Genomic DNA, 15,791 nt, shown 5'->3' with positions numbered 1-15,791 from the left:
AAATGACAAGACACTCACCGTTAAGGCAACTGTCAACATCAAAACGGGCGAGTTGTATCATTTTGCATTGCCGTTATCCGTTTTGATGTTGACAGTTGCCTTAACGGTGAGTGTCTTGTCATTTCTCTAATGTATAGGTTCGCTATTATTACCCGTCGTTCAAAACCCCCGAGCACTAGCAGGTCCTCCTCGAGCATTGTCCACCTTTCATGCCCGTATAGAACAACCGGTCTTATGACCGGTCATCTGTACTCACCGCATTTCTGGAGAATATGCCGTATGGTGAAAAGTTGGTCCGTCGTAGACCGTCCTTCCACGAAGCCAGCCTGATAACTTCCCACAAATCTGTTGGCTAGGAGTGAGAGACGGCGAAAAAGGATTTGGAAAATCACTTTGTAGGCGGCATTCAGAACGGTGATCGCAAGATAGTTCCCACTACTTCGACAGCTGTTCTATATCCCAGATTCTTGCAATCAGCCGGTGCAAACAAATGGCCAGCTTTTCCGGGCCCATCTTTATAAGCTCCGTTCCGAGCTCATCCTTTCCAGCCGATTTATTGTTTTTTAACTGCTTGTTGGCATCCTTAACTTCGCCAATCGTTGGGGCTGGCATGTCTTCTACATTTGTCGCAACGGCGGGATCGCTTTCGCCGCCGCCATGGTCTCCTGCCCGGACGCCATTCAGGTGTTCGTCGAAGTGCTGCTTTCACATTTTGGTCACCTCACGATCCTCCATCAGAATACTACCATCTTTATCCCGGCACATTTCAGCTCAATGCATAAAGCCTCTGCGGGATGCGTTGAGCTTTTGATAAAACTTTCGCGTTTCCTGAGAGTGATGCAACTGTTCCAACTCTGTAAACTCCTACTCCTACAGACGGCGCACTTTATCCCGGAAGATATGGGTTCGCTTCTACTGTTTATGTTTTTCCATGTTCTGACGAGTGGCACTGCACATCTTAGCCGCCCGCGCAGCGTTCTCCTCATCCATCACCCTCCTCTCTCTTTGATGGTTGTTCTGATGGTGTTCCAACAATCCTGGAGAGTAGCTTCCTCCAGCTGGTAGTTTTCGGCGACGTTAGGCTCTTAAGTCGCGCGAGACCTAACCGAGGCGGGCGTCGGTACCGAATGTTGTTAACAACGGAGAGTTTTGGGCACATCTTAACCTCCTCCTATAGGATCTGACGTCGATGATGTCTGAGAAGTGCCGACAGTCAATCAGAACGTGGTCCATCTGTGTTTCTGTCTGATTCGGTGACCTCCAGGTGTACTTGTGTAGGAGGTTGTGCTGGAAGCAGGTACTACACACGACCATGTTCTTGGAGGCGGCAAAGTCGATGAGTCTAAGGCCCATTTTGTTGGCCTGCTGTTGCGCGCTGAACCTTCCAATCACCGGTTTGTATTCCTCCACCTGGCCGACCTGAGCGTTGAATTCCCAATGACGATCTTGATATCATGTTTTGGGCAGCAGTCGTACTCACACTCCAACTGCGCGCAGAATTCATCCTTGTCGTTTTCGGTACTTCCGAGGTGAGGGCTGTGAACGTTTATGAAACTGATGTTGAAGAAACGACCCTTGATTCTCAACCTGCACATTCGAGGGCTGATTGGCCACCACCCAATCACCCGTTTCTGCATCTCGCCCATCACTATAAAAGCTGTCCCGAGCTCATGCGTGTTGCCGCAGCTCTGGTAGATGGCATGGTCATCCCGGGTTAATATGTCCTAATTGTTCATTTTCGGGATGATTGTGCTGCTCCAAATATTTTGGTTTAAAGAACTGTTCCGCCGACTTTTGAAGCAATTCACGTGTGATTTTTAACCGTTCCAAGAAAACCACCCAACCTTTGTCCCCTCCCCCCTCCTCATTTCCATCCGACGCACAATTAAATAGGTGTGTCCCGCATTGGAGCATTTCAACTATTTGGTCACTTTACCAACATGAGTATTTCCGAAACCGAGGTTATATCTAGCGAACGGAAATCGACCCAAGATGTCAGGATGATGAATCTGGTTTCCAGAAAGCATTCTGAAATGACCGATAACCACCCAATATGAGTAATTTTGGAATCAAGATAATGTCCAGAGACTCTAGACACCATTTTGAAATCCAGTGTGGTGACTTCCGGTATGCGAACATGACCACATACCACCTCGCAATGGAGTCCCGATGGCGTCTCTTTCCAGCGGCTCTAGCTGCTCGATATCTCCCTACACTCTGACGTGTCACGGCCGTAGTCAACATGTGACCTCGCGATTCTTCCTATCCGTCTTTCGCAGACACCACTCATTGGACGTGGCTGTCGCAGTTGTATTTAACATTTCTCGTGCTGCGACTCTGATCGTACTGTGGATCAATCCGCTCATCAACTTTCTGCGAGTACTCTGCAGCCACTCCTTCAGTTGATAACCACTGGATGTTCAACCGTATCATCCTCGTTGTCCTTGATTTCAATACATGAGACCCGGGATTCCCAGTTCTTTAGCTCTTTTTCAAGCCAAAACATTTGGCGTAGCACCTGCATGTTTTATCAATGAGAAAATTAAGGACGTTTTTCTCATTGATTCTAAAATGTGGGAGCTTCGGTAAATATTTTGGTCGAGAAAGTGTGCTACCCAGCAAAAAATCAAGAAAGTTAGCAGAAGAAAACCCTGTTTTTTGAGGTTGGTTTTTGTAAAAAAAATTCATCCACCTAGCAGTGCAGAAACCTTCGTTATACTAACTATTACTACATATAAATTTATACTAACTATTACTACATATAAATTTGTAATGCCAGTAAAACATAAATCGTTTAAAATTATATTCAAAAGATTGTCTTCCAGAGGGTGAACCAAATAACATCACCGAATCAAACCTCGATGAGGTTCTCACATACATTTTTTATACCACAACGGCTTCGTTTTCAAAAATCGCAAAACCCAGAAAAGAACACAATAATTATGGATTATGGATTAGCGTCGAAGATTTCCTACGAATTGCAGCAAAGTTCTACAAACTTGCTCTCAAGAAATTATAGTTCATAATTTTACAGCGCATTAAATGCTTTTTTTTTATTCTCGCTTATTTTCCGTCGGTCTAGTTCCGCCACTGTTGTGGCCAATCACCGACGCCCAGGGAGGCGACTCCACACCCAGGACCCTAACTCACGACCCGTTTATTAACGGACCGGCGCCAACGGCTTTACTTCCTCATGCGATGGAAGGCGTGATCCCAGAGATTTTTCGCCTCAGAAAATCTCCCGGTGTCGGCTAGGATTGAATCTAGACCAGTTGGGTTGGTTGTGAGTGGATCACGCCACCTCACAACCATCGACACCTATGTCGGCGGTGGGATTCGAACCCAGGCGTCGAGCGTGGTTGGCGGAGACGTTACCAACCACACTAGGCCCCCGCTTCGTTTAATGCTTTGTTACCATAGAAAAAATGCTTGAATCATACGTGTGTTTATTTCAAGAAATCAACAAAAATTTTGATAAAATCTGTGAGGATCAAGAGCTAAAAGTTTTTTTTGAAATATTTATAACTGCTGTTAAAATTTCAATTCCCAGTACACATCAGATGCTGTTAAGAATTGTTAAATTAATTCTATTTCAAATGCATTTTTTCAAAATTGAAGTTTTTCGCAAGACTTAAGGATTTTGACTGTTTAAAGTGTACTCGGGAACGTAACTTTTGTTGGAGACCTAGCCTGTCTGGTAAAATCTGGAAAACTTTCGGAACTTTATATAACTTGCTGCCAAAACGAGGATCGGGATAACATGGATACTCTGTTTGCACTGACCTTAAAATAAATTTAAATAAATTTAGAAAACAATATTTATATTATACAAAAGTGAAGTGTATCAAGTACACGAGAACCGGAGCATTGCAGTTTCCTTTAAAATCTATTGAATATTGTTAGTAAAAAAAACTATTAAAAATCGATTTTGATATACTACACATGTAAACAACATATTTACGGACACTAACGTACACACACACATACACATGTATACAGGCAATGTTCATTCAGACGAACTGAGTCGATTGGTATACGGCACTTGGCCCTCAACAGATTTATTTTATGTTTAAAGTTAAACACTCTATGTAAAAAAATACTCTTTGATCAATATCTCAAAATCTAAGCCAATAATCAAAAATCCACTCGGTAGCATTCTGAAGGGGCACAGTAGCTTTCATTTGCATATGAAATCATCAAAATCGGATATTGCGCTCTATAAGAAAGGTGCGTTAGTATTTTGCGTCACATACATACAGACAACATACATACATACACACACACACATACACACGAACAGACATTGCTCAGTTCGTCGAACTGAGTCGAATGGTATATACCACTCGGCCCTCTGGTCTTCGGATTTGTTTTGCGTTTTTCGACCGATTTTATAACCTTTGTTTAGTATAACAAAGGTAAAAGGATAGAGAGAGAAAAGATCCAAAAAGTAAATTACTCCATGTTTAAAAATTCTTTGGTAAATATTCTAAAAATCAAGCAACCAATAAAAAACTCGCTCAGTATGATTTTCAAAAGGGTTTGGAGCTTCCATTTGCACTTGTAAACACTTAAATCGAATAATACATTCTGTGAAAGGTGGGATTTATTTTTTTTATTCGATTTTGATATACGACACAAATAAACAAAATATTTACAAATGCTAACGTACATACACACATACACATGTATATAGACAATGTTCATTTAGACGAACTGAGTCGATTGGTATACGACACTTGGCCCTCAACAGATTCATTTTGTGTTTAAAGTTAAATACCCTATGTTAAAAAAAACTCTTTGATCAATATCTCAAAATCTAAGCCAATAATCAAAAATCCACTCGGTAGCATTCTGGGGGAGCACAGTAGCTTTCATTTGCATATAAAATTATCAAAATCGGATATTGCGTTCTATAAGAAAGGTGCGTTAGTATTTTGCGGCACATACATACAGACAACATACATACACACACACACATACACACACACATACACACGAACAGACATTGCTCAGTTCGTCGAGCTGAGTCGAATGATATATACAATTGGGCCCTCCGGATCTTGGATCTATTTTGCGTTTTTCGATCGATTTCATAACCTTTGTTTAGTATAACAAAGGTAAAACACACACACACACACGCAAAACAGCTGAAAAGGACAGCTGCTAGCCGAGTTTCATGAAGCTGGGAGTGACCGTGCACCTAGCTCATCTTAAAAGTTAGGGTCGAAGACAAACTACTTCAATCGCCTAGCCTATAAAAAGCTATCGAGACATAACACTCCATAATCTTGTATATAAGATTTTCTCCCGCTTCTTGTGTTATATACCGAGGCCGTTGGAGGAAGCCTTCGTCAGAAAGTCCCAGTGTGGTTTCCAGGAAGAATGAAACAAATATGTGCTTCGCGTCAAATCCTTGACTAGTTCAATTTGTTTTTAGACTTCAAAATGGCATACGATTAAGTTAAGCGCAACGAGTTATGACAGATAATGCTTTAACAAGGTTTTCCCAACAAAACTGATTAAACTGATTGGTGCCATTCTTGACAGTTTCTTATCATGCGTCAGGGTAGCCGACGTGATTTCGGACCCGTTCGTTACGTTGGTCGGTCAGAAGCAAGGTGATCGAATCGGTTTTTTTAACATTGCCTTGGGGAGTGTAGTACAGAGAACTGGCGTGCAAAGAAGGGGTACCATTATTTTGAAGTCTCATATGCTTGTTGATTTTGTGGATGATATTGATATCGTCGGTATTAACCGTAAAGTAGTGAAGAAGGCATTTGCAGCGAGAATTGGACTTATCATCAAGTCTACCGAAACAAAGTACATGATGGCCGATAGATAGCAGGCAGGTAGAAAGTTCGTCGAGTCATGGTATTAGATTGCCATAGGGGATATCACTGATTCTCCAGGTGGTGCCCTACGGCCAAGAATGTTAGTCGATGAAGGAGGCCGATTGGCGAGCACTTGAAGTCTGCAAGCGTAAAATTCTGTGTTCAATACTTGGTGGAAAACTGGAGAATAGAGTGTGGTACAGGCGGTTGAACCAAGCTTACTAACCCTTATCATCAAGCTGATAAAATATAGCAGGCTACAGTGGGCTGGCCACTAAGTGCTCCGCGGAGCACGATTTAGTTAGCCCTGCGTTAGACAACCGGGCGCGGATTATGCTTACCACGAGACAGCTTTCGGCATTCAAAATATGTGCTACAGCGAAATTGATACGCCTCAGGCCCTTTTTAGTTGTAGTAGAATGGCAGCTTCACAAATACTGGGCGGAAGAAGTCTTCCTTCAGATCTGCGCATCAGCTCACTGATCGGCCTCCATCTAATGACACACTTCATCTGTTTCCCTATAGGCACAAACCGACTCTATTTGCTGCTTCATTCCGTCACTGTAGTAAATGCGGTACTTTTTTATTAAGGAGGCTTTTATCTTTTGGCTGGCTCGCCTCTAAAGATGTGGCACTTAATTGAAGTGTCCGCAATAGGATGTACTGCCCGGAATACACGTTCTCCCGTTTTCAGCCAACGCTCTTCCTGGAAAGCTGCAACCTCTACCTTCACCTTCCGTAGCCTTCAAAAGCCAGGATTCTTGCGCATACCAGTTCGAGTAGAGCCGTTACATTCCAAGTATCGAGTTTCCAATAATCGTTTGCCTTCTTCGATCACCTAGCTTCATGCTAATCATTTCATTCCGTATTATTATCTGGATTGTACAAAGCTAAGCAAAGCCTTGGTGCTACATTCCGATTCGGAACTTGACCTTCTGTTTATTTATACACAGACTTCGCAGCCGACTGTTTAGTGTACAGGACACTTGCGGGGCTAGCGCTACGATCTTACTGACACTAACAGTCTCTCCCGAGACGAGACTCGAACCTATGACGACTGGTTTGTTAGGCCAGCATCGTACCTCGAGACCATCTGGGATGTTCATAATAACTCATATTCTAGGCCGGCGATATCTAGTCTCGCAACAGACTTTTTAGATATAGCTGGCGAAGCACCGCATTTCATGAATCAGCCGCCCGCTCCGAGTTAGACACTGTTGTACGCCGCCCATAACATGGACACACAGCCGCGTACAACTCCCCTTCCCAGTCAGCATGCGACCAAAGTTTCCATCGGGGGTTAGATAGTATCTAATAGATACCCAATATTAGCTAAAGCTATTCGTTCTGGTAGAGGTTAAAACATGTCAAGCTGCATCCCACGCAGTTTATTATGTTCAAAACAAAGACTACAATTTTTAATTCCGAAAAAAAAACTGAAAAAATGCATATTTTTATTTTCATCTCAAATCTTTATTATTTCAGAAGCTGTCAGTGGTGGATCCGTTCAGAGAGGTAAATGTTGGTGAGGAGCGTGACAAGAGTGCTTGCTAAGTGCTCGGTCCATTTTCCGAGCTTTGTCTGTGCGTAGATTTTGATCAGGCTTCAGTTGGATAATCGGCCCTCAAAATTTTCATCTTTGCGCCTCGACTCAACATGATGTTTAGTTTTTTCGTGGCCTAGGTCGGAGTTAAAACTTTCGTATCATATTTTCATGACTGTTCGTAGTTCCAATTTAAAAAGATTGGGTCACCAAGTTCGAGTCCCCTTATGTAGCTACCATCTTTGCTATGGTGTGCGCATATAAATATTTCATTCTTCAGACTAGCCACTGCCGAAAGCCGCTCCTAATATGAGCCGTTGCGGAACAGAGTGGTCTATGTGCCATCGAGCAAATTTTTCAGGAGAAGCAATTTTCAGAAAATCTTTGAATAAAATTCTGTTCATCGGATTCTTTCAAACAAAATGTTTTAATATAAAGGTTATGAAGTGGTTTAACATGTGAATACAAAAAATTACCATTTTTTGGCGAAATAAGTGAATTCACCATACCAATGTACATCAACTACTCTGACTTCATATATATTTTACTGGAATCCTCGTATCGTTTCGGAACAGAGTGGTCTATGTACATAAACACAAATAAAAATGACGTGAACTCGTATAAAATGGCTAGTGTCACATGTTATATGATGTACATGGCATGTCACATGTAACATGTGACGTGTAACATTACATGTAACACAAAATGTTACATATTACATGATATTTGACATGTTACATTTTTCGAGTTACTTTACGTGTAACATATTACAAACCACGTGTAACATGTTACAGGACAAGTGACAAGTTATATATCACATGTAATATGTTACATGATGGTATTACCTCGATTTATGTACATAAACCACTCTGTTCCAAAACAGAATGGCCATTCTGGTCCTAAAGCTTGAAACGGCAGCTGAACAGAAACAAGGGAGAGTTGTTAAAAACTTCCGAATTCGCTATTATCACTTTGCTTTTATGCTTTTATTGCTAGGTATAGGGATACCATCCGTCCTGATTTAGCAGGACATGTCCTGATTTTGAAACCATTTGGAACGTCCTGATTTATTTTTCATATTTTAGCATTTGTCCTGATTTTTCTGACTGATGCCGGATATTCAAAAAGTAGCAAATTGTTCAGTATTATCATCTTGACTCCGGGAAAAAACGAACTTATTTCGAAAGAAATTTTTATTTGGTTGAATCTTAACGAGAGAAATCGTCTAGTCGTTGAAACCGTTAAACGTTTTTTGACAATTGTTAAGTTTATTTCAAACAGTTTACTAGTGTTGCATTTTTAGGTATCTAGGTAATGAATCAAAGTTGAAAAATTGAATCGTTCGAGAAATACGTTAAATCATAGTCTTTTGGCGTACTTTGAAGTGCAAATCTCAAATTACGTGTTTTATTTATTGATACCTAAAAAAAATAAAATTAGCTTAGGTCAAATTTTTGCTGGAAAAAAGTTCCTGATTTTTAACTCCGTCCAAATGGTAATCCTAACTAGGTACTATAACTATTACTTAGAACAACCGAAAATTTGTAACATCAGAGTTACAAGAAAGAATAATAGAAATTTCTATCAGATCTCAACACAACCTAGGTTTCTACCTACGAATTAATAAACAGAATTGAATTTTAAATTTATTCCTGAAATTGACGTACAATACATGGTCTAGATCATCTTCCTGATCCCAAACAAGGCAGAGGTTTTAATTTTACAACTTTACCTGTTAAGTTTCTACGAATAATCTTTTAATTATATCGTCCCGTATTAAACTTCGCCACATATTTAATCTAATAATTTACTGCTTATGATAAATTTTATGTCCAATCGGTTCTATCGTTTCCAATTAATGTTCAACCGAAGGCTCGAACCCTTCCCTGAGAGGTGATAATCCCGACTAAGCACGCTTTCATCTCTCGGCGGACACTTGCAACCAACAAGTTTTGACAGAAAAGTTAAAAATCTTACCTGGTTCGGGTGTGAGCAATTTTTTGTGATTTTCCCTGGGAAATTGGCCCCGAAACAGTGCAAAAACTGCTATGAATCGTGTTCAGGTAGCCAGCCTGCTAGAGGAAGTGCGAAAACCGGTAGACCGGGCCACCCTCTACCGCAAATTGGTCCGAATCCGAACGGAGGTCATCAACAGTGAAGCTGGTATGCAGCACTTCTTTTCACTTGGTGGCATCAAGCTGCTGGTGGCACAGCTCGACAAACCGAACGAAAAGCTGCTGGAGGTCAGCCTCAGTATTCTTGGGAACTGCTGTATGCGAAAAGATTGTGCCAAACAGGTGAGAATTTTATTTTCCATTTTTTTCTAATTACAATCGATCGAATAGGGCAAACAAAGCAATTACAGTACAGCCGGTCTAGGAGGTGTGACATGTTGTTGAATAACCGGTTGAAGCACAATGGTTTGAGTCTTAGACGTTTTATCAATAATTATGGATGTTCATTCATTCCTGATATTGTTCAATTTTAATAAATCAATTGATTTTTGTTTTAGGCCTACGAAGAGGGTATACTGACTCCGCTGATTTCTTGTATCCACTTGTCCAACCCGGCGATCCAGTGCCGAAGCTGCCGGCTGCTCGGTAACTTGGCCCAATTTCCTGCGATCAGCTATGTACTGGCAAAAGATTGCAGCAACACAATCTACGCGCTGAATTCGATTCTCGCCGAGCCGGACAACAGCGCTGTACTGATAATGGCCATCCGTGCCATTCGGCAGCTGTGGAACGAGAAATCCATTCGAAGTGTAATGATTAGCCAAAACTGCGTGAAGCGGATCGTAGCGCTGCTCGTTAAACTAGCCCGAAATGTATCGAAAGAGGCGGAGAGTCCATCCTGCGCTGAATCGCTAGATGAAGAGACGGAGCGAGTGGTCATAAAACGGTTGCACGCCCCCGATCGTACCGTAACGAAAGAGAAATTTAAAAACATCGTACGCCACATGGAAAACAGTCATCACTGCGATATCGTTGGTTACCAGCTGGTTAAGAGTTACCGGTGGAAGGATTCTCAGGACTTTAAAATGCCAGAGGCTAAGGAAACCATAGAACTTTTCATCGGTATCTTGAAGTGCTTACAGATGGTGACGAGCACGGTTAGCGCACAGGTGGCCGAAGAGGTGTACGGCGAGAATGGTTGCGGTGTTAAATGTTTGGTATTTCTCTGCGCCGAAACAAGCCAGTTTCGAGCGTTAGCTCTGAAGGTTGTTTACAACCTTGCCTCTAATCCTGACGCAATCGATAAACTAACCACTTGCGATGTAATAACAATGGCATCGGATTTGATCATGTATGCCAATTTGGGTGAGTAAATTTAGTTCGAAATCAATGTTTCCTTTCTCATCATGTGGTTCTTTCAGATGACTCGGAAAAAAACTACTGCACGAGCGTGATATGTTTACTCGCAAAAGAAGCTTGCAATCGGGGACACATCCGCCGAAGTGGTGCTCTCCAAGCTCTAATGCAATTGGCCAAACAGTGTCACGAAAAACGACAACTGAGTATAATTTTGTATGCGCTCTACCAGTATCGGTTCGATTCGCTTAGCTTTGATATTCTGCTAGGCAATGGGCTAGTCAGTTTTTTGATTGGCGTACTAAAAGATATCATCGCTGAAAAGCAAGTACATCACATTAAACATGACGACGAAGAAACACTAAATACTAGCATCTACTCAAAGCGTCGGTCTAGCAGTCAAAAGGCAAAACAAAAACGCAGCGTAGAACTGTTTAACTACAAAAGCTCTACCTTCTATCGGGAAGCCAAGATGGCAAAAATTGACCCATACGTTAATGCCCCCGAATCACCGGAAAGTGGAAGTAGCGGTTATGTGAGCAATAAAAACCCATCCAGTTCAGGGTCCAGTCCGGCGCGGATCGATTTTAATGATGACGATTTTGATAATGATGACGACGACGTATACTCGCCCGTCTGTAGCGATGACGAGGGTGACCCCGACCCAGTTGGATTACAAGAAGAACGAATAACATCGGCCATGGTCGTCGATGAAGACAACACAGTGGACGACGCTAGACCTAGCGAATTCGACATTCTAGCTTACTTGTATGATGATAATTCCAATACCTACTTAACGAATGAGATGCCAACTGCCGATATAGAGGAACCCTCGGAACCTGAACCAAGACGGCACAATTTGTGCAGTTTCGATGACACGATAGACGATAATGAAATACACGATATTGAGCTGGAAATTGTTTCATCGCGAGCGTTCGAAAGAAATGCAATGCAACCAATTCTTACCTTGCTGTGGTCAATTTCCAAGTCACGTCGCGGATTAGAATTTGTACACCCGGAGACGCTCGTTACTCTGCTGAAAATATGCAAGCTGACAAAGAAACCACGTGGCCGAGCATTCCAGATAATCGCGAACATCATCAAACATGTGGACCATTTTCTTCCACTGCTCAAGCAGGATTTTGTCTTTAGGCTGCACGAATTCAAGATACCCTACAGTGCGCATTCGCGTTGCTGGAGCTGTGATGAGGTAAGTTATTCCTGCGATTTACCAATTAAGGTAGTCTGATTTATTTATATCTTTCAGATGAAATCCGCCTGTAACGAACTGATGTCCTTGTTTGGTAATATCGGTGAAACCGGATACGGTCAAGGCGAAATAGCCCACATTCTTCGGACAGGTGAACGGACCCTCCAACTGCAGGTTTCCATCATCGTCACCTATGTAGTACGGGACCCGAAGCTACTTCATAAACTGCTGTACGATATGAAAATCCTGAACACGGTGATGAACATCATTCTGAACGAGAACGACGACGAGCAGGAAGAAGTCTACGACCAACGGTTAAGTGTGGCAGCTTGCTCGGGAATTACCACGTTGGCACACAATCTGAACATTTGTGGCGAAGAGGAGGATACTGGAACCCCAAGTGAAACACTGGAAGCAAAGGAATTTGACAACACGCTCACCATTTGCGACGAGAATAGTCCCGAGGAAAAGGTGATCTTCAAAGTGCGCAGCGAAAATGGGACACCAAATCAAGTGCTCGTCAGCAAAAACTTGTTGATTCAAGGCAGTGATGTTTTCCAGAGAATGTTCGACGGCGATCATTTTATTGAATCACGGAGAAATGTGGTGGAATTGCAGGAAAACATAAGCGTTGACGGGCTGAAGTACTTCTTCTACCTGATCAGACTACAGACGGTTAACAAATTGACAGGGATGGCTCCACCCCCAAAGGTGATAGAGGCCAGTCTGGACGCACTAAGCTTATCGCAAAAATATCTGCTGCCGGCAGTGGAAAAATCGGTTCAAAACATCATCAAAACGCTGCTAAACGACGACTGCGTACTGAATGTGTTTGAGTGGTCACTGAAAAATTACAACCAAGAGCTGCTAGTTGCTTCCACCTGTTATTTCCTGTACTCGGATATTAACGGAGCAGCGAAATGTAAACTATTCAGAGCAGCCAACAAGTCCGTGTACCGAAAGGAGTGGCGCAGGCTGCTGAACGAAACGATTATGTTCCGAATACAGCCCAATCTAGAATAATTGTATTAGCCCTACTTGCACTAATGTTTGCTATTATATTAATAGAAACCCAAATTGTTAGTCAACTTTGTTTATTTGTATACCGGAGATATTTATTACCCTTCTTGGCATGTCACAGGTGCTATTTTATCCTGAAATGTATATAGTGTACACATTCCAACAACGGTATCTAATATATCGCAAATCTTTAAACCCATCAACTGTGTGTCTCATCCTGTGCCGAAATTCTATTTCGAACATCCGGCGGATCTACAATCGCGTGGTTCTCTTTGTGTCCGTACTCAAACGTGAATCGTAGCTCTCCAAATCGAGTGCGGGGCAGCGTTCCAGCGATCCATTCGATAACAAAATGATAAACCTTACCGCTGGGGTCGCTCCGGTAAGTGCCCATTTTGATGTACGTCTTATATTGAAGGGGCTTGATCAGGGGTCCTCTGGTTGTGTGCGTTTGACTTCTGGATAGTGCACACAGGTCGATTTCTTCGAAAGAGCCATCAGCGTTTCGACAAAAAGACTTTTCGAATTTAAGCGCTATCTGCAATACAGGAAACATTTTTTTTTTTTTGAAAATTTGCTTAGAAACCCACCTTATCCGTTTTCAATACGTTTCGCAAGCTTTTGTAGCAGGAAAATTTATAAACCTGACTGGTGAGACCCTTTCTTGGCCCATGGCTTATAATCACTTCATGATCTGGCATCCGGCGAGTATGCCCAACCGAGAAACGTGCGCGAAGGCAACTGAAAAAGTCCTTCAAATACCGACATATATTTCCTAAGTAATTGAAACTGGCATTACAAGCGAATCTTACCTCATGAATGCTAAATACCTGTGGTGACGGTTTTCCATCACCCCCATATTCAATCACAGAGTTTACCTACATTGAAAACACCCTAGTCAAAAAACAGTAACATGTCAGCATCAAAATTAACTCTTACTTGCTCTATCACAGACTCCAGCCAACATGTAAATGATAAATTACATGCAATCGCTTCATACGGCGGTAAGGAATCAGTTGTTAACGGTGTTTCCCCAGCAGCTGCCAACTCAATTGCTTTGCTCCGTTTCAGACGGTTAAACACAACGCCGTTCGACTCGAGAATCCTCATTAATCTCCTCACATTATAGCTTCCTTTTTTCAGTTTCTCTTTAGCAACTTTCGCCGAATGGCGCAAAGCAACTTTTTTTGTCGTTATTTCTAACAGCTTTGGCTTGGGCTGTTTTGGTGAACTAACGGTTGCTTCTGCTGGCTGTTCAATGGTTATCACTGCTGAATCCAAACCTCGATCAACGGTAAAATTATCATCACTAAGTTCGATATCCGAAGGACAAAAATCGATGCAATCTGTGAGGCTAAACTGGTCCATCAATTCTATTTGGCAATCCATTAATTGTAAATTATCAGCATAAGCTGTAGCAAACGTTTCTGTTCCACAAGTACTGTTCTCGTTACTATTAACTAGTTCAATAATAGGAGATGGGCAGGCAGTGTTCTCGTCATCGGGACTAGTTAAACAGATAGTGGCCAACTCCGTTTCAAAATCCATTTTACAGTCGATCATCTGATCATCCGACTGTCCGATTGTAGTGAGCAGAAGATGGTCACCGCTTTGTGTGTCTAAAAAATTACTATCGGTGCTGGTGAGAAGAACGGCACTGTCCAGAACTGGAACAGTAGAACCCAAAACACGATCGATGAGTTTTCTGAAAAGTGGATAGTATTTCGGAGTACTAAGTATGGCCGCGGCCGCAATAAAGGCATGGTGACAGTAGGAGGATCCTTCACCGCTATCAAATGCCGTACAATCGTAGGTTATGCTACAAATAAACTTGGATTATATTGTTTCAACAAACATTTAAATTATACACACCGCTCTGGATATTTTAGCTGGACATGACAAAAGGGCACATATTGGTGGTATTCATCGTCACACCTGACCACAAAGGTATCTGCAGATACCTTTTGCACCAGCGGAATCCCATTAGCTCTACATTTCAAGTGTTGCTCCAAAATAGCATTGCGTATCCCAGTTGTAATGTTAAGCTTCGATAGCTGTTCGTGGTCAAAATCCAACTCTTCTGCCAGTTCTTTCGTTTCAGACGCTACTCGTACATGCTGACAGGTTCCATCAGGATGCGGTTGACAATCCACATAGCAAATAGCAGTTTTATGCTGCAGCAGCTGATCTTCAACTCTATCCGAGCAGTCTCGAATTTCAACAAACCCTCGCATCATTTTTGTACTATTTATCTTACGGACGCTGTACAGTTTTACCGATTGTTCCAACGAATGCTTGATTTGAACTGCACTAAAGTATTCGTCCTTAGTTGAGGACGGACGAGTGGCAAAACTATGTCGACAGCTTTTATTTTTACAACATAGCGTTCGGTTTCCATTGGAAGTGCCACATTTGGGACACTTTTTGATTCCCCGTTTACTCCAGCGGGATTCTAACTTAATCATTTGCACAATAATGTGTACTAGAAGGTCAAAATACTTTAAATAAAATAATGCAATTTTAATTACTGGATTCGTTCTAGGATCCAACCCATTCAAACAAACCAAAACAACAAAAATCACAAATTAAATACCACTTCTTTTGTCAGCTGTCCGCAGAGATGCCAGTTTCAAATGTTTATTTGCAATCTTCAAAATCCTGAAATATGCTTTATCAAGAGATGGCATTTATCCTCAATGGAATAGAAAGGTACGGAGATGGTTTGAGTCTCGAGTTTAAAGGGCTTCTTTTTTGTTAACAGTGATGACGTAGAAGTCAAAAAACAATGCCAAAAATCAATGTTTGGTACATTTTTTTCAAGAAATTTCCACAAGTTATGACAGTTTACGACTGAAAACGCCTACCTGCGTCGTTAA

At 41.9% G+C, this 15,791-nt stretch overlaps 2 protein-coding genes across 2 annotated transcripts; one reads left to right on the top strand and one right to left on the bottom strand.

Moving 5' to 3' along the window:
• Nucleotides 1-9,326: 9,326 nt before the first annotated feature.
• On the top strand, nt 9,327-13,114 carry LOC129719091 (uncharacterized). The gene is made up of 4 exons (XM_055670486.1): nt 9,327-9,671; nt 9,887-10,694; nt 10,751-11,895; nt 11,953-13,114. Exons 1-4 carry the CDS (start codon nt 9,423-9,425, stop codon nt 12,916-12,918), a joined length of 3,168 nt encoding a protein of 1,055 aa, XP_055526461.1. The 5' UTR covers nt 9,327-9,422; the 3' UTR covers nt 12,919-13,114.
• On the bottom strand, nt 12,973-15,522 carry LOC129719092 (uncharacterized protein C2orf42 homolog). The gene is made up of 5 exons (XM_055670487.1): nt 14,788-15,522; nt 13,855-14,734; nt 13,728-13,793; nt 13,506-13,667; nt 12,973-13,453 (listed from the first exon to the last, which is right to left on the bottom strand). Exons 1-5 carry the CDS (start codon nt 15,378-15,380, stop codon nt 13,115-13,117), a joined length of 2,040 nt encoding a protein of 679 aa, XP_055526462.1. The 5' UTR covers nt 15,381-15,522; the 3' UTR covers nt 12,973-13,114.
• Between the last annotated feature and the right edge of the window lie 269 nt (nt 15,523-15,791).

Source organism: Wyeomyia smithii, chromosome 1, assembly GCF_029784165.1.
Source record: "Wyeomyia smithii strain HCP4-BCI-WySm-NY-G18 chromosome 1, ASM2978416v1, whole genome shotgun sequence".
In the NCBI taxonomy this organism is placed as follows: Eukaryota; Metazoa; Arthropoda; class Insecta; order Diptera; family Culicidae; genus Wyeomyia; species Wyeomyia smithii.
Note: the sequence above shows the minus strand (reverse complement) of the source record. Positions and strands in the feature narration are given on the sequence as shown.

Coding starts and splice junctions, on each gene's coding strand:
- LOC129719091 (XM_055670486.1), top strand. CDS start 9,423: ATGAATCGTGTTCAGGTAGCCAGCCTGCTAGAGGAAGTGCGAAAACCG. Junction 9,672..9,886: donor GAAAAGATTGTGCCAAACAG/GTGAGAATTTTA, acceptor TTTTTGTTTTAG/GCCTACGAAGAGGGTATACT. Junction 10,695..10,750: donor GATCATGTATGCCAATTTGG/GTGAGTAAATTT, acceptor TGGTTCTTTCAG/ATGACTCGGAAAAAAACTAC.
- LOC129719092 (XM_055670487.1), bottom strand. CDS start 15,380: ATGATTAAGTTAGAATCCCGCTGGAGTAAACGGGGAATCAAAAAGTGT. Junction 14,735..14,787: donor CAGCTAAAATATCCAGAGCG/GTGTGTATAATT, acceptor GTTTATTTGTAG/CATAACCTACGATTGTACGG. Junction 13,794..13,854: donor TGGAGTCTGTGATAGAGCAA/GTAAGAGTTAAT, acceptor TTTTCAATGTAG/GTAAACTCTGTGATTGAATA.